Genomic DNA, 18,827 nt, shown 5'->3' with positions numbered 1-18,827 from the left:
ATTATAAGTGACAGGTACAATGACCTAAAATATAGAAGTCAGATGACAGAACCACAGGGCTTAACTAATAACCATTTCACAATGCATAAAGTTGTGGATGCAAAAAAGTGCATATTTTCATTGCTGCCTTGTGAAATTCCAAGGGCTGTAATTGTGATCTGAAGAATAATTGAACTGCAAATTCAAGCGCTTTAGACACAGTACTTTTCATTCTTTGTGGTACAGTGTTCTCTGAGTTAGTATTTATACAACAGTCTTAAACAGAAGATATGTAGGGGTACAGCCCCCCACCATACTGGGAGACTCATGAGAAAAAAACTATTTAACAGTGTAAAGGTAAATTTCACACTTCACTCCTTTGTTATTTGAATAACTGTATTTCTAACAGGTTTGGGACCCTCCAGTTCAGGTTTTGCACATGTGATAGGATACAAAGCCCAATTTCAGGATAGCAGGTTACATCCTTGAGCTTTTGTGAGCCTCCTTCATACAATCAGGGTTGCTCAAAAGACAATACAGCACTTTCTGGCTACGTCTACTTTGAAAACAAAGAATATGTTATATAAATACTACAGAAGGTCAAAGAATTTTTGCAAGTAAATTATCATTTCATATTTTGATTTATACATGTGGGGAATATATAGCATCACATTTCTAAATAAAACCTCATCCTTGCAGAAATATTTATTTTTGTGTGATGACTAATCTTCACATGAAATCAGCAGAAGCACAAATGGTTACTGTAAAGATGTTGGCATGCATCATTGTTTATGTCCTTACATTCACCGCTGCAATATTCTTTACAAATGGGGATTCCCTGCCATGAAACCCTCCATCTGGCCAGTTTACAAAAGTCTACCACTGCTTTAAGGTACGCTGAATGTCACCTGCACACTCCTTGTGTAAGGTAGGGCATAAAGGTGACATTCAGGTGTACGATCCTCAGAATGTAAATCAAAAAATGAAAATTCACTATATTGCACAGAGGAACCAACAACTGAATTAGCATAAAAAAGTTTAATCTCCGCTTTTGTAAAAAACTTTATCCTCAGAACTTCTTTGTCACTAGTCCGAATGCTGTTTTAACCGCTGGTCTGTTTCATACATCCATTTTTTTGTTTTTTTTTTTACTGTTTTCTGTTTATTGGCTTTTCTGTGCTTACTCCTGTTTGCTGCAGTCCTCACAGCTGCAGATTAGTGCCCAGTTGGGTTTTTGGTTACTTTTTCTGTTTGTTTTGTGCTGTGCTGTTTGGGATTAATGTCATCCAGGAAGGGTAAGTGCCAGTATGGGAGACTAATTCCCATAAAGACCACCAGAAGTGTCTTTTTTGACTAGGTGCTGCTCACAACCATACATCTTGCTCAATTTGTCAGGTGTTTGTTCCCAAAATTCTTCATAGTAGGCTTTCTTCCCTGTCCTTGTACCTTGAGAATCAGTGACTTAAGCTTCTTGCCGTGGATACTATGGATGGAACTTCCTCCATCTGGGAAGAAGGTGCATAAGGTAAGGCCGGAATCTTCTGCTGTTCAACCTCTGCTGGGAGTTTCTCCTGAGCTTACATGCACCCGGAGGCTCACCCGGTTGTTTTGTGAGATTCTTCTACCGCATCTGGGTTGGAGGCTGGTGAGGATCTGGCAGGCAGCACTTCCGAGGAGGCTTTGCAAACATCTGTTTTGGGTGTTCAATGGGAACCACGGTTGACTGTTTCCGAAGGGTCTAGTGGGGTTCGCAGTTTCTCTTTAGGGAAGAGGTTCCTACTGCAGTTGTGGAATGCCGTCCTGCGTCTGGGCCTTCTCAGGTTTCTAGGATGGCTGTCCCATTAAAAGAGAAACAGAAAACTAACCATGTTTCTTCTGCTCCTAGGGATCCACAAAGTGAGTGGCAGGCCTTTACGCAGGGGTTATTTAATGCTTTACTGTCATTACAGCTTCCTCAAGGGGTTTTAGTTCCTGCTCCTCCTTGGTCCGCCTCTTCCCCTAAAAGGCCCACAGAATTGTGTTCTTCTTAGGTGGATTCTGATCATGACTCCCTTGCTTATTCTACCCAGATTCCTTCTCCTTTAGACTACGGGTCTGAGGAGGTGGATTCTCATACTCTAGATAATCCCTCTGAGGAAATTTCCTTTGGGGACACAATCACTAAGATGATGGACTTTTTTAAGTGGGAGTGTGCTCAGGTTTCGGATATCCATAAGAGGTACTATGAGTTACTGCAGATGGAATCTCCTAAACCTACGACCATTTCTCCTGTCTTGTCTACTTTATTGGATGTTTTTTCAACTGCCTCTAAAGCTCCAGATTCTCTGCCCCCTGCTCCCAAGAAGTCTGATAGGTTTTATAGGGTGCCTGAGGATTGCTTCTTTTGGTTTAAATGTTCTGCTGCTGCCCCTCTGTAGTGTCTGTAGCCTCTGATAAGCCATCTCAATTGCTTTCTTCATCCAATTTGCTGCCTTCTGAAAAGGCCAGTCGGACCATGGATAGGCTGGGTAAGAAAGTTTATACTTCATCTATTCTGGCTTTTAGGACTATTAATTATCAGACCCATATCTCTAGGTATGTCTTGGCTCTTCTTTCTCAGGCCTGTCAGGTTCATTCTGATCCTCCAGACTCTGAGGGTAAATCTTCTGCTCTTTCCTTGCTTGGGACTTCCTCTCAGGTAGTTCGTCATTCTATCAAATGTAGTTATGATGCAGCCGATGCCTCTTCAAGGGCTGCTGCTTCTGGTTCGGTTCTGAGGAGATATTCATAGCTTCGGCTTCAACCTTTCCCTGATGATATTAAGGCTAAGTTGCTGGATGCTCCTCTGGATAATACTATTTTGTTTGGTGAAGTGGCTGCTGGTTTATTTAAGTCTCTTCAGGACAACGGGAAGGCTTTACAGGAGCTTAAGCATGTCTTTGTCCGTAGGCAGTCTCGCCCTCCTTCTAAAGGTAAAAAGGGTAGTAGACTGACTCCTCCTGCTAAGGCCACTCAGACTGCAGGGATTTTTAAAGCTTTCCTTTCCTAACAAACCATGTGCTGTCTGACTATTCACCCATTCCCAGCCACATTCCTCTTTCTCTTCACCTTTCTCTTTCTCTTCCTGTTTGTCTCTGGATCACCCAGGATTCTTGGGTTCTGTCTATCATTCGTCAAGGGTACTACATGGTCAGGACTTCCCGACCTCCTTTAGTCCAAAAGGGGGAAAGAGTTTTATTCAAGACTATTTCTAGTGCCCAGAAAAGAAGGTACTTGGAGACCTATTCTAGACCTCTCCCATCTGAACACCTTTCTGAAGGTCATTTCCTTTCGGATGTTGTCCCTTCAGTCCCTTTTTCCTCTCTTGCTCCCTCAGGCCTTTCTGGCATGTCTGGACCTCAAGGATGCTTACCTCCATATTCTGATCCATCCTCTTTTCAGGAGATTTTTGTGTTTCTCTGTTGCTTCCTGGCATTTTCAGTTCTGTACTTTGCCTTTTGGCCTTTCTACTGCCCCAAAGGTGTTCACCAAATGCCTCGTTCCTATGATTGCCTTTTGCAGGCTTCAAGGGATCCAAATCTTTCCTTATTTACATGACCTGCTGATTCAGGCATCTTCTCCAGAGGTCCTTTTGCAAAGTCTTCATTTTCCCATTTCTCTTCATCAGATCCTGGGGTTCACAATAAACTTCACCAAATCTTAGCTGACTCCTTCTCAGGATCATGACTTTCTGGGTTGCAGGTTTCAAACGATGCCAATGCTGGCATCTCTGCCTCCTTCAAAGGCATTAACTCTCATTTCTTTCTTTCAAACTCTTCTGCCCCTGGCCCCCATTTCAGCCAGGGAGTTTCCGAGAGCTCTGGGGTTCATGGCTTCCACCAATCCAATGCTTCCTCTGGCCAAACTCCACAAGGAAGTTCCAATGGTTTCTGAAGTCAGTGTGGCTTCAGCATGCGCATCCTCTAGACGTTCCTGTTCCTCTTCTCCCGTGTCTCAAGAAAAAACTTCTGTGTTGGATTCAGCAGTTGTCTCTGAATCCAGGGCTCCCTTTTCAGCCTCTGCTTCCCTCTCAGGATCTGTTAACAGATGCTTCAGATTAGGGATGGGGAGCAACATTTGGCTCCCTGAGGGTTCAGGGAGTGTGATTGTCTCGTCAGTAGAAGGAGCACATCAACATCAAAGAGATGAGGGCTCTTATGCTGGCTATTCAGGCCTTTCATCCTCTCTTCTCTGCAGGGCCTCTCAAGGTATTCATAGACAATACCACAGTCATGTGGTATATCAACAAACAGGGGCATTCAAAATCCTACAGTCTTTGTTGGCTTGCACTTCTGGTATGGGATATGCTATCCAATATTGTATGACTCTTCAGGCCGTTTAGATTCCCTTCAGATCAGAACATTGCGGCAGACAGTCTGAGCAGGTCCTTTACTCAATCCCATGAATGGATGCTTCACAGGGATATGTTTCTGGACATTGTTCACAAGAGGGGTACTCCTCAATTAGTTCTCTTTGTCTCCCCTCTGAACAGGCAATGTCCACTGTTTTGTGCCAGAGTCCTCATAGACACCTTTTTTCTGAGGACATGCTGCAGGTCCTGCAGGAGGCCAAGAAACGTACTACTAGGAAATCCTACTTATCTAAATGGAAGAGGTTTTCTATTTGGTGTCTTTCTTGTGACCTGGACCAACTTTCTGTGGATGAACCTTTGGTTCTTTCTTATTTGTGTGAGTTGCTCAATGCTGGTTTGGCCTATTCTTCTATTAAGGTCCACATGTCAGCTCTTTCTGCTTGTCTGCCTTTAACTTCCCCACTGGCTTCTAGATTTGGGGTTAAGCAATTTCTTAAAAGGCATCCTTAATATTAGACCTCCCAGGAAGCCTGTTCATCTTCCCTGGGATCTTAATTTTGCTCTGGAAAAATTGACTCAGGCTCCTTTTGAGCCTGCTGTTTCATCTTCCTTGCAATATTGTTCTTGAAAGGCAGTTATTTTGTTACCTCTTACTTCTGCCAGATGGGTGTCTGAGTTGCAAGCCCTTATGCATTGTCGACCTTTTCTGAAATTTCATGAGGATAGTGTGTCCTTGTGTACTAATCCTTCTTTCATGCCCAAGGTGGTTAATGAATTGTCACTTAATCAGTCTATTAATCTGCCTACTTTTTTCCTTCTCCGCAATCTGACAGTGAGAGGGTGCTGCATACCTTAGATGTGCATAGACAGCTCAGATTTTATTTGGATAAAACTAAAGCTATCAGAAAGTCTGACCAGTTATTTGTTTCCTTTTATCCTAGGTCTTTAGGTTTGGCTGTTTCCAAGCAAACTATTTCCACTTGGATTTCAAAGGCTATTTCCTTTTGTTACACTTTTCATGGCGAGAGCCTTTGTTCTTCTATAAAGGCTCATTCCTCTAGAGCTGTGACTTCTTCTGGTGCTTTTTCGAAAAGCCTTAGATGCTAATTCTATTCTTGAAGCTGCTACCTGGCCTTCTGTGCATCCCTTTACCAAACATTACCAGTTGGATGGTATCTCCAGAGCTACAGCTTGTTTTGCTGCTGCCAGTCTTCATGGCTTCTTGGAGGGCACTGCTGCTTCCTCCTCCCAGGTTTCGTCTTGAGGTTTTGCACTTTCCCATTCATAAGGAATACTACAGTGGTGAATGTAAGGACATAGTACAGTTGTGTAAAATCTTACCATAAGGGTAGATGTCCTTGCCTTTACATTTGCAGTATTCACTCCCTCCCTCCATCCCCCTGGTCTTTTTCCCTTCCTGGCTGTGCAGATTCTCCTTGGTTTTCCTTGGACTGCTGTTCCTACTGGGACAATCTGTTCTGAGGATGGTATACCTGAACATCACCTTTATGCCCTACCTTATGCAAGGACTGCACAGGTGATGTTCACCGTACCTTATTGTAATGGTAGACTTATGTAAACTGGCTGGACAGAGGGCTTCACGGCAGGGAATCCCCATTCATAAGGAATACTGCAGTGGTGAAGGCAAGGACACCTACCATTATGGTAAGATTTTACACAACTGTACTTTTGTAAGACTGAAAAACTAGGCAACTGTTGATAATTTAAATACTGAAAGGAGCAGGGGTAGGCAGGGGTGTGTGGTTAGTGGGGGTATAACTTCAGAATGTGCATGTTAATATGGGTAAGCCTTAGGGTGACAAAGGTTCTGTACCTACTGACTCTACACATCTATATCCATTCATGGTTATTGTAGGTAAAACAGTAACACATGGTCACATCAGAGTAACATCACAAAGAGACTCTTCTACTAAAAGTAGGAGATGAATAAATTCTTAGGTAACAAGAGTCAATACTCCTCTTTTGTTCTTAAGGACAAACTTACCCTTGCCCTATGGCAGAAATCAGCATCAGGTACAGGATGTAGTGGACAGATCCATCCCAGTAGCAAGCCATTACCCCATAAGATGTGCGCAGGTAGGGTTCACCCTGTTAAATGAGAAACTGCTTTGAAATGTCAAAGTTATTTACACCAAGATCAGAGAAACTACAGACCATAAAGAAAGAAAGCTCAGGCATGCAATATTCCAAAAGTGGTACCTCTTTCATGTAAAATGACATAAATCCACTGATGAACCCATCTGCCTCCAAAGAGATTATTAGGTCAATCACACTTGTGAATGCAAAGACTGTGAAAGCTGTAATACCCAAAAGCAAATAATCAAGGCTAGTGTTACATTTAATAAATGTTATTTAATTTTAATATTACAAAAATACTATATAAATATTGAAATATTTACATAAATACATCAACTATTGCCATCAACTGAATATGTAATTTATTTATTTTATTCAATTACGTATTTGTTGTCCACAGTCGAGTACTGATACAAGCAGAACATTTTCAAACGCAGCCTGGAGTTTACAACTAAGAATCAAACAAAGCAACAAAGCATTTTAACTAGTAGGTTAAACAATTATGTGCATGCTGTCAATAATACGAAAGATAATGTATGATTAAATAGTTATGTTTTAAATATGTTTCAAGGTAAATAGGTGGCATGAAGGACAACTCTCTTTGCTTACTCCATAATTTTTTAACATCAGCCAATGCAACACAATAATCATAAATAGTCTAACCTATGTTAAAGTATCTAAAATAGTAAGCCAATTTTTCTTTAAACACTTGCTGTCTGCATCTAAAAGATTTTTTTATTTAATCGAGTAGTATAAATAAGTAGTTGACATAAAACCAAAGAAGAGACTCCTGTCCCATGATAGGGAATAACGACAACTGTTAACATGCTAAAGTTAATGCATCACTCTCCCTAAGGTACAGCAAAGTCAGGGTTGATAATATAATTAAGGGGGAGTATTGGGCATCTTTCCCTGCATGAGGAAAGCAAGGCCTTCCTGCAGGAAAAAAATCCATGACTGTATTCAAAGAAATGTTCTTTCAGAAACCTGGCCTCACAGCTTTGGGTTTCTCTGGGTTGATCTTCAAAAGGGCATTCACTATGCATCAAGTACTCCAGTTTTCTATTATGTCAAAGTGAAAGTATTGACCTCCTGTGTAATAGCAGGAATCATGGTGAGCAATGGGAAAAATGGGCAGTAAATTCATTTAAAACACATCAAGGAACAAAGCAGTAGTTCCACTCTAAAATTAAGAACATGATGACACACTGCTGGAATAAACACACAAAAAAAAAATAAGACAAAGAAATGATATTTGACAAATGATTTTTCCAAGCTGTCCAATGTTGCAATTCACCATGTTACGCTGGTGCACTTGAGCTTCTCCCTGTCCAAATTACAAAACGCAAAATTCTTTACCAAATCCTTGCAAGCTACATATCCCCCTCTAAGACCCAGGAAACCCATAACTCATTAACCCAATACCATATTCATGGGCAACTAACTACCCCACTACAGACTGAGATTCATACATGCCCCCTAATGTGCAGGCCCAAAGAGTCTTTGACTTTGTTAACACAAACACCCTGAGTATAAGCATACTGGACCTGGTCCTCACAAACATCAGAGAATGCTACCCCCCCAAGTGTAATGTCCTCTCTGGTAAGGTCAGACCATCTGTCTCCATCAAACCCAAGACCTCAGCTAACCCCATAGCAGTTAGGTACTATTTTAAGACAAACTTCCCACTATTAAGTGATAACCTGGCAAAACTTCAAGCCCCACCAAATCCTGAGGACACATCTGCCTATGCAGAATTGTTCACAGAAACGCTGCTCAATCAGGTTAACAGAGGCATCAAGGCATTCGTGCACACCAGGATTAAGCTCACAACAAACTCAAACAACAAGCCATCCTGGCAAAATTCTAATATAAACAGGTTGTACAACAAAAGGAAGACAATCATGCCAAAAGTTAGGAAATGCAATCCCCAACAGGATAAAACCTCCCTCATCAATAGAAACAAACAATTCAGAGTACAACTCAAGATTATCAAAGCTAAATTTGAGGTAAGACCAGTCTGCTAGGCCAAGGACAACCATAAGACTTTTTTTAGCTATGTCTGCAACCTCAAAGGCAGTGCAAAACAATGTCAGAACTAATAGTAAACAGAGCCATTATCTGGAGTCCGATGGTATAGCAAATCTATTAGCTGACAAATTCAGCTTCAATTTCATCCCCCAACCACCCCTAAAGAAACACCATCAAGTGGATCTAGCTCTAATACTCAAATGGCCATATCATCGAATTTCTTTTTCGCGAGACAAAAATTGCGAAAACAAAATACTCGAATGACTAATTTTTCCCCAGGGCAAATAAACACTTGCCCAAACTTCAATGAAACACACACCAGAGTAAATAAAACCCACCTAGGTGGGGGCTACACCCCCCACACCCCCCAACTATATCTACCAACTCTGGGATTGCACTACAGTGTAGAAAAGGGCATGTTGGCCAAGTATTTACTTGCTTTGGGAAAAATTCACTGTTCGGATATTTTGTTTTCATGATTTTCATCTTGCAAAAATGAAATTCGATGATATGGCCATTTGAGTATTAGAAGGGGATCCCATCAAACATACCCCCCCCAACAATAACTATGGAACAGATTCTAAATATACACTCCAACATCAAGAACACTGCATCAGTGGTCCCCAATAATATCCCAGGATGCCTCCTAAATAGCATAAAACACAACTTATCAGGACCACTGGAGTCACTTTTCAACCACAGCCTCCAGTCAGGATTCATGGAGCATGAATGGAGAACTGCAATGGTCATCCCTCTGCAGAAGAGCAGGCCATCTGTGGATCCAAGAAACTACAGGCCCATAATTCTGACTAATCGCATTTGCAAAGATACGGAAAGAATTATCATGGAAATGCTAAATACTGACACAGGAAACCTTCACACACTGGATCCAACCCAGTTCGGTTTTGTCAAGGGAAGATCATACTTACTTCAACCAGGCAGATTTCTTGAGAAGATCACAAAAGCAATGGATGAGGGTAAAACAGTGCATACTGCTTACCTTGACCCAGCAAAGGAATTTGACACAATACCTCACTCAAGTATTGTAAGCAAACTCATGGAATTAGGCATCGATCCCTATTATTCCATGATTGATAGCCAGCTGGCTCTCAGATAGGATCCAAGAAGTTACGACAGGGAAGTTCACTTCCAGAAAGAGACCAGTCACAAGCAGAGTCCCTCAAGGCTCTGTTCTGGGTCTGCTCTTTTTTGGCATCTACCTCACAGAAGTCAAAGCCAGCATTAAAGGTCTCTGGTTAACCAAGTTTGCTGATGACTGCAAACTAGAAGCAGTCATAGAATCCCCCAAGAAACTAACATCCTCCAGGAAGGACTAACACAGACAAATAACTGGTGACAAGACCATAGTTTAGAAATCAATGCCACAACATGCATAATAGTATCCATTGGAACGTCAGCTACCCCAGGAAACTACCTTATTGACAACAAACCCCTAAGAGTAACTCCAGTAATCTGGGATTTGGGGACTATGTAGACAGTAAACTGGCTTTTGACGAATATGTTTCTAAGGTAGTAAGGAAATCATTCTATGTTACTCAACTTATAAACAAGATTATGACATCTAGGTCTAAGGAAGTTAGCATTCTGTTGTATTCAGCCCTCATAAAACTGATCATTGAGTACAAAGGTCCCTTTAATATGTACCTGACCACGCATATTATGTTGTTTTGAATGAGAATTCTTCAAGCAAGTGAGTGGAGTGACTATGGTTGTGGCACATGCCCCCATGCTTGCCAACTTTGTGTTGTTCACTTGGGAACATAAATTTGTTTAGAATTCTTTTATGGGTTGGACAAAGACAAACTTTTGCAATTTCTTGAATATATACAACATACCTCTTTTTTAAGTTTATTTATCAAATGCATGAAAGTGAACTTCAATTTCTGCACATTTCTGTTAAAAAGGACAGTGAGAAACTAAGAAATATAGTTCAAAGGATACATCATAAAGAAACTTTTTTCAGTTCTTATTTACATATTACAAGTGATCGTCCTTTTTTTAGATGAGAAAAATTGTAAACGGGAAATTTATTCGGACAGGCACGATGACTTCAGAATATACTGAATTTTTGAAAGAATGTGATTTTATTGCAGAGTTATTTACACATAGGAGTTACCCAAATGATTTGATAACTAGAATCAAGGAAGAAGTGGTAAAAGGGTGGGGCATTAAATATGCCCCAATATAACTGGTTATGGTGTTATATCTAAATCCTGCAAAGAAAATGTTGATTTACAGATAGACTAAGAATATAGCACAATTTAACAAGGCTTTATTTATTAATCATAACCCCAACACTAAGTTAGTTAAAGAAATTATTTTACAATACTGGAATGTATTTATTCATTTCTTAACACTTTAAAAGTGTTTCAGATACCCCATTAATTGTTTATAATAAAGGAAAATATTTGAAGGAATTATATGAAAGCAACTCCAAATGCATACATATGTTTACTAGAACATTAGTTAGTACCTATAAGTGTGTTTTTGTAAAGAATATCCATACATTTACAATACAGAGGACTTGTACTTAGTCTGGGATACACATCGTAAAGGAATAAATGAAGACCACCCCTCAATCCCCAAGGAGGACAATGGGAGGCCAGAACTGAGTATGGTAAACTTTACTGGCAACTGTTGTTAAGGGCAAATACTGCACCTGGTTCAAATAAACAGTTTTCTATAGGACCAGTGTTAAATTGTTCTAGAAGAGGTGTAATATACATAGCCATTTCTACAGCATGTCCATCATTCTATATAGGGTAAACGGAAAAGCCCCTTAGGAAAGGAATATATGAACATCAGTATGAGGTTACAAAAGGAGTGGAAACTTATGCCTTGCTTAAACACTCAAAGGAGTGTGCTAATACTGTGGTCTTAGTTTATATACTTGAAGACCCACCCCTCAATCCCCAAGGAGGACAATGGGAGGCCAGAACCGAGTATGGCAAACTTTACTGGCAACTGTTGTTAGGGGCAAATACTGCACCTGGTTTAAATGAACAGTTTTCTATAGGACCAGAGTTAAAAATGAGGGCAGCTTGAGTGTAGCATGTATTAAGTGTCCATGATTTATCATTTTTGTTTTACATTGGTATAAAAGAAATAAAAGAAATGAAATGTTGTTTATTGAACTACTACATTACTGTATGTTTATTGGTTAATCCTCTGTTTAGTGTAGGAGACATGTTTATTGATCTTATTATGAATTAGAGTTAGGACTTGTTTCGTGTTTTAGATATTTCCTTTTTTCTTTATGTCTATATATATTTATAATTATTTTATTATTATATATGTGTGTGTGTATGTATATATATATATATATATATATATATATATATATATATATATATATATATGTATGACAATGTATTTTTATAGAGATTCTGTAATATTTAAATGTTTTAATTTATTTTTTTCTTTAATGGAGCTTTTAATCCGGTGTATTAACCATGTGATAAAATGATGAGATTGATTAACTATTTAAATACAGGTACAGGGGATTTAGTTTTAGTTCTGATGAAGTCTTATACTGTGAGGACGAATGTGCTTAACTACGCTTGCATTTTATTATCAATAATCTTTGTCCATAGTCTGGAATTATATCTGGGGCATTGGTGTTCTTTTGGTCTGGTTGCTATTGGGGCTCTTTCCACCTCAGAGCTCTGGTATACGATTCTGTGTATTGCAGGATTTATTTGATTTACTAGTTATTTGGCAATGCTGAAGTGTTTCTGATATCCTATTTTTATTAAGTTTACTTGTACAGAAGGTCAGATTCATAACATGTCAGTATCTTAGTAGAATCTTTAGTTACATTTTAAAGGGATGAGATTTTTTTCCTATCCATCTTTTTTTGAGTATGTATGTCTCAATGCACTCATCTACTGCCTGTAACTGAGGATGCCAGTACATGACAAGTAATGGAAACATACTGGCAGTTATGATTCATAAAAGAGAAGAGCTTCTCAACCAAGAGGAATATGGGAAACTAAAGGGAAGAGATATTAATCATGTTGAACTACAGACTGGGGTTATATGAGAAAGATGATTGGTTAGCCATTTTCTCCAAATCCGTAATGTGGCTCTTAATGGTTCCTTAGAGGGTTATAAATAGTACTTTATTAAATCCATCCCTTAGGCAGTAGATAGGATTTTAGTCAAGAATGGTCATTGATACACTTGTAGTGTAGTTACTAACTCTTATCTTGAGATGCAGGTACCATATAAAAAGAGCTGAAAGTTACTGAAATAAGGAAATCACTGAAGCACAGGGCATCTTGATGTTTTCAACTGTTTTCAGAGGATGGAAAGAGGGGATGAGAATTTTTTTTTTTTATCTTTTTATCTTTTTTTTTTTTGGTTGACAAACTAATCTTCACCAAAATATAAGTATACTGCTTAAGGACAGTAGATATGACAAGGGCCCACATCTCTCCTTCCTTTTAATAGGATGAACTTAGGAGTACAATGGAAAAGAGATGAAGGAATTATATTAACAGAATAGTAATACAATTAAATAAGGAATGCAGTCCTTTTACTGTCAAGATTAGAATTAGGCTACCTCACCAAAATGCCTGTCTGTTTCAGGACAGCAACAACAGAATCTGATAATCATGTTAAGAGCTTTAAAACACAGCTCAGCACTGTAAGAGCAAAAATGGAGAGACATATCTGAACTGCAGCAACCTTAACATAATATACAATGAAACTACATAAGCCATGTAACTTTTTTTTTCAAATTACAAATGTATTTTGTGTTTTTAGAAAGCAGTATAAAACCATGAAAAAAGAAGAACGACTTAAGTCTGCAACAGGAAGGGCATATAAAAGCTTGGGCACTTTACCTAGCTCACTGTCACACCAAACTATAGTTTGGGGAAATTGCATATTGGACTCAATAATATAATACACCTTCTTCAAACTGTAACACTCAGAGAACCTCACTACTTCACCCTTGCCCTTTGTAGGAAAGAAGGAATCAACAGGCAAGTGAGCATTGATTGAAGGTCCTACATTTGTGATATATCTTTATCCGATATATATATATATAAGGCAGGGGCCACAAATATATATGTAATATAACTATGGCTACGTAAAAAATAGTGTGCTATGTATTTTAGAAGACTAGAGAAAAAAATGCGATTTATGATACAAATTAAAGGCAATTTCTTTCCCAGAAACTTTGTCTTCTCATTAGCAAATAATCCATTTGAAGAGTTTCTTGTACAACAACTATGTCAGGTTTTAATTTTTAAAGATGTGTGCTACGATTGAATAGCTTTTAACTTTAAAATTAAGCCCTGTGGCTTTTCATAAAACGACAAGATAATCACTGTCAGTATCTCTGAATATTTAAACAATTTAAATGTAACATTAACAATTTAAATTTCTATGTAGTATACTTTTGTCTAAACTTGACTTATTTTTGTTCTAATAGGAAAGAAATAGCATTACTGAAAATAAGCTAATGAAAAACAAGTGCATACCAATAAAGCTAATTATATTAAAGAATAACATTACCAAACATTTCTGTCCATCACTGAAAGGCATGGATGATTAAAAAAAAATCAGAAAATCTGCTTTGAAGCTTTTCTTCTACAAATATATAAACTACTACCTGAGCAAAAATGTAGGTACATCTTCCTAGTAACAAAAACTATTAAATGAATCAATTACTATAAATATGTAGTTGGATATTATGCATGCTAAAGGAATGAATAAGACACTTTCAACTATTATTAGCAACAGTCAATATTTCAGTTTTTTTCCCAGAAAAAAACTATTCACTTACCTAAGTAAATGTGGCTACTAAAGCCATTTCATCCAGTTCAAATAACCTGATTCAGACAAGTTTTCTTCTTGAGATGTGAAGTCATTAACCAATTTAATTTGGTTGCAAAAACAATTAACTAAAGATATTCTGAGCTAAATGCCTCACTTTGACTTTATACTACTGCAGTGAAACAACAATGTTCAGACATAATGGAAAAGTCTTAAAGCAAATATCCAAAGCAGCCATCGACACTCAGCAATGTCCCCATGGATTCATACACAACAGGAACAGCTGCTGATGAGAAATGTATGGCTCTCTGAAGATAATCTGTGAAAAATACATAATTGCAAGACAGACTTGTCTGAACTGGGGAAACAGTGATGGATGGCTCTTTTGCTATGTCTATGTCCTCGCAACTCTATAAATGTGTACAGAGGATACATTCCCCTGGACAAAGGTGTAGGGAATTTACCACACATCCTATACAAAACAAACATTAAAAAGTGTTTTCCTTCTGTTCAGAGTATCATAGCAGGCTTTCCTCACAGTACTACTTTGTAAAAAAAAGAACTATAACCATTACATGGTTCCCTACAGTTAATAAGAAGGAAAAGTATTACTAAAGAATATCAAAATCTTTTCATGCCAGTCTGATTAAGCATGCCATAGCACGAGTTATATGTGTGAGTCTGTATATGCACAGACACACACACACACACACACACACACACACACACACACACACACACACACACACACACACACACACACACACACACACACACACACACTTTGTATGCATTTATTTTAATGGTAGATTACAGATAAAAGGTGTGCTAATAGCATACATCTGGTACACTGTGTATATGCTTTTGACTATCTACATTACTGATACATTATCAAAACTTTATTAATATTCCTGTAATGTTGCTAAACCTACTAAACTTTCTCTGAACATTTTAACTACATATAGTACAGAACCGGGAAAAGCCGAAAAACACAACAACATAGTACAGGAGTGCCTTCTGTGTGGAGTCTGCATGTCCTCTCTGTGGTCACGTGGGTTTTGTCCGGGTGCTCTGGTTTCCTCCCACATCCCAAAGACATGCTGTAGGTGGATTGGACACTCTAAATTGGCCCTAGGCATGAGTGCGTGCAAGTGTGTGCCTTCCATGGAAGGTTGGGCACCGGGCTGGCAACTCAACACCGTAAAACTCCACTGCCAATCATGAGTGGATAAGTGATCTGCTGTGGCGACCCCTAACCGGGAAAAGCCGAAAGAAGAAGAAGAAGATAGTACACATGCCAAACACACACACACACACACCACAAAGCACCCTACACCACTTAAAACAACTCCCAAATCTACACTTACTTAAAAATAAATAAATAAAAATAAAACCATTTCAATGTAAAAAAAACTCTTACATCCCATAGCTATCTCCATGTTACATTATACTTTACATGTGCACACAAACTTTATAACCATGGATCATCTTCTGATATACTGCACTTCTGTTGGTGCCCAAAAAACAGTTAACAAATGGTTAATAAATAAATAGAAAAGTAGAGTGAAGTACTTTACATGTAAACTACACGTAAAGCAGACAAATACAACCATGAAAAAGTATCACTGTCCACCCAAATCAAACCCTAGAAATTAAACTTGTTCAGATTTGAATATAAACATTACAATAAAAGAATACAACTAAAATTAAATACTATTTGTGACTCAAGATTATACCATTTAACATGAAGCATCACTCCCTAACCTACATGACAAGGAATTTCATGCATCATACTTAAGATCCCCTTTGTATTTTGTGTGTGTGGGGAGAGGGGGGGTTGCAATAGGTAAAATACACCAGGAACATATTTTGCATGACCTCCGTACACCTTATTTCCAGTGACAAATAGGCAAAATAAAAAAAAAACTTCAATTATTATCAAAGACTTCAAATTTCTACAAGTCATTCACATTCAGAAGAACACACAAAGTCCTTGGTAAATATAAACATTTCTTCACTTGGGTCTTCCTGCATTTTCCTATTACCTCTCAGTCTGATTGTTGGTCTAGCAATTATTTTATTACACTCAAGTAAGCAGTTTCATTATCAGCATGTTGCTTAGAAATCCCATTTCCAAAAGGTAAGACATTTTCACTGCAAGCAGTTTGGTTTAAAATCACATTTTTGTTAGATACAGCATTGTTAGCTAAGGATGTTTTTTTAAGTGCTCCATTTTCCTACATTTAAAAAAAGAAGTTATGTACTTACCATAATATTTCATCTGTGTTGTCAATCTTTATCTATTCTTGACCTCTGGGTACTCGGTTCCGATCTCTGAACCATCTCAGTTGTTACACAGCTCACACCAGCCAAAAACTCTCAAGCTGAGACTCGACCCATAATACCCCTCTCCATATTGCCTCAGATTGAGTTTGCAGCCACATAGAAAGACAGAGGAATTTACAACCAAAAGAAGAAGCCATGTCCAATGTCAAACTTGATAAAGTTACCAGGACAAGAGTCCAATCCTCCAGGAAGTCAACAGGAGGAGGAAGGAGGGTGAGGTGTCAAGAATAGATTAAGATAGACAACACAGATGGAACATTAGGGTAAGTACATAACTTCTTTATCTGATGTTGAAAATCATCTATCTTTGACCTTTGGGACAGAGTCCCCAGCTGCTTTAGGTCCTGGGTGGCCTTATGGAAAGATATTTCTGAGAACCATAGAACAAAAGGAAGCTCTTCCCCTGGAGATCAGATCCAATCTGTAATGAGTGATAAAGGTATGTGGAGTAGCCCATGTTGCTACTGCACATACCTCATCCATGGAAGCCTTGGAATGAAAAACAGCTGACGTGGCTATTGATCTGGTGGAATGCACTCTCAATGGTGCAGGTAACTTGAGATTCTTATTATATATAATAATAATAATAATAATAATAATAATAATAATAAATAATACAGTCTCATAGCCATTTGAAACAAATCTTCCTAGAGGTGGACCACAAAAAGATAGAAACAACTGGTCTGATTTTCTAGATTCTTTAGTTCTGCTGAGGTAGAAATATAATTGTCTGTGAACATCCAAGCAAGTGTAAGCAATATTCACCTTTGTTGGAAAAATTGGGAAAGAAAATGGGCAAGTCAACAGTTTGATTAATATTGGATTCTGAGACCACCTTAGGAGGAAAGGATGGGTTGGTTCTTAGTGAAACTCTATCCTTATGAAAAACCAAATATGGGGGGTTTTGAGCATAAGGCTTGAATCTCAGAAATTCATCTGGCAGAGGTAATGGCTATCAGAAAAAGAGTTTTCCATGAGAGAAATTTTAAGTGACATGTTGCTGCTGGTTCAAAGAAGGGGAGCACCAAGCACTGCAAGACCAAGGTCAGAACCCAAGGGACTAGAAAAGCCTTTAAACAGAGGTTTTAATCACAAAACACTTTACATAATCTATGGAAAATTAGTGAATGGTCTTCAAAGCCATTATGGAAATTAGAAACGGCAGCTAACTGGACCTTAACTGTGGAATCAGACATTCCTTGATCAAAAAGTATGGCTAAACATTCCAAAACTTTCTCCACCGGTGCAGAGAAGAAGTTATGATCATTATCACATGCCCAAATCGAAAATCTCTTTCACTAAGGTAGAGTTTCCTGGCAGATAGTCTATGGGAAGCCAGTAGAATTTTTTAAACTGGGGAAGGTAAATTATTCTGCCTGGTGACTAGCAGAATTGGAGGAACCAAGCTGTAAGCTTGAGGTTTTGAAGGTTGGGATGCACCAGTCCCTGCAGGTGAGACAACAGGTCTGGAACTGGGTCCAGAATCTATGGACAGTGAATTAGGTGAGTCCTTAGAAAGGGCAGCCAAACTTGTCAAGGTCAGAAGGGTGAAATGAGAATTACTTTGCTTCTCAACCTGCTTGCTTTCTTCAAAAAGAGGGCAATGAGAGGGAAGGGAGGAATGGCATAGCGTAGACCCGAGGGCCAATTGAGAAGAACAGCATCTCTTGGGAACTCCCCCTGAGGAAGGATTAGGGCAAAGTAGCTGCTTTCATGTTTGAGCCCCCCAGGATGTGCATTGCTATTAGAAAGTGGTTGGAGGATATCGCCCATTGCCACACTCTGAGTGCTTTCCTATACAGATGATAAGACTTGGTTCCACCCTGCTTGATGATTGATGTACATTACATATAAAACCCATTGACACTCCCTGGCTTACTAAGCCCACCAGATCACTACTAAAATTAAGAGATAAAGACTGGGAGAAATGGTCAAAGGAAAAAAAACACTGTAAAATGTCAAAAATACCTACAGCGCAAACATTCAGTCAAAAAACAGATCAGGCAGGACAAAAAAGACTACTATAGTAACATCCAAACAAAACATCAGAAAAATCCCCAAAAATGTTGGTCCTCCATCAATAAAATACTGCATCCGGGGCAAACCACCACTCCACCTCCAAGCTTATCCAATACCAAAGATGATATTCGAACCTAGTTTAATAAATACCTTACTGAATCCATTTTAAAGCTTATAAATAGTAACTTCTTTCCCATCCCCTCTTTACCCCCACCAATTC

General features: G+C 38.7%; 1 protein-coding gene across 2 annotated transcripts in view; it reads right to left on the bottom strand.

Moving 5' to 3' along the window:
• Window positions 1-18,827, bottom strand: part of LOC122787157 (transmembrane 6 superfamily member 2-like) — a 346,675-nt gene that overhangs the window by 157,331 nt on the left and 170,517 nt on the right. For both annotated transcript variants that reach the window (XM_044053733.1, XM_044053732.1), the window contains exons 3-4: window positions 6,530-6,627; window positions 6,315-6,418 (exon numbers count right to left, since the gene is read on the bottom strand). In XM_044053733.1, the coding sequence (XP_043909668.1) occupies window positions 6,315-6,418; window positions 6,530-6,550 (125 nt within the window). In that variant the 5' untranslated portion in view covers window positions 6,551-6,627. The remainder of the gene's footprint in view (window positions 1-6,314; window positions 6,419-6,529; window positions 6,628-18,827) is intronic.

The sequence above is a fragment of the Protopterus annectens genome, chromosome 13.part0 (assembly GCF_019279795.1).
Source record: "Protopterus annectens isolate FY-2018-M chromosome 13.part0, PAN1.0, whole genome shotgun sequence".
Taxonomy (NCBI): Eukaryota; Metazoa; Chordata; order Ceratodontiformes; family Protopteridae; genus Protopterus; species Protopterus annectens.
This window is presented reverse-complemented; position numbering and strand designations above follow the sequence as displayed.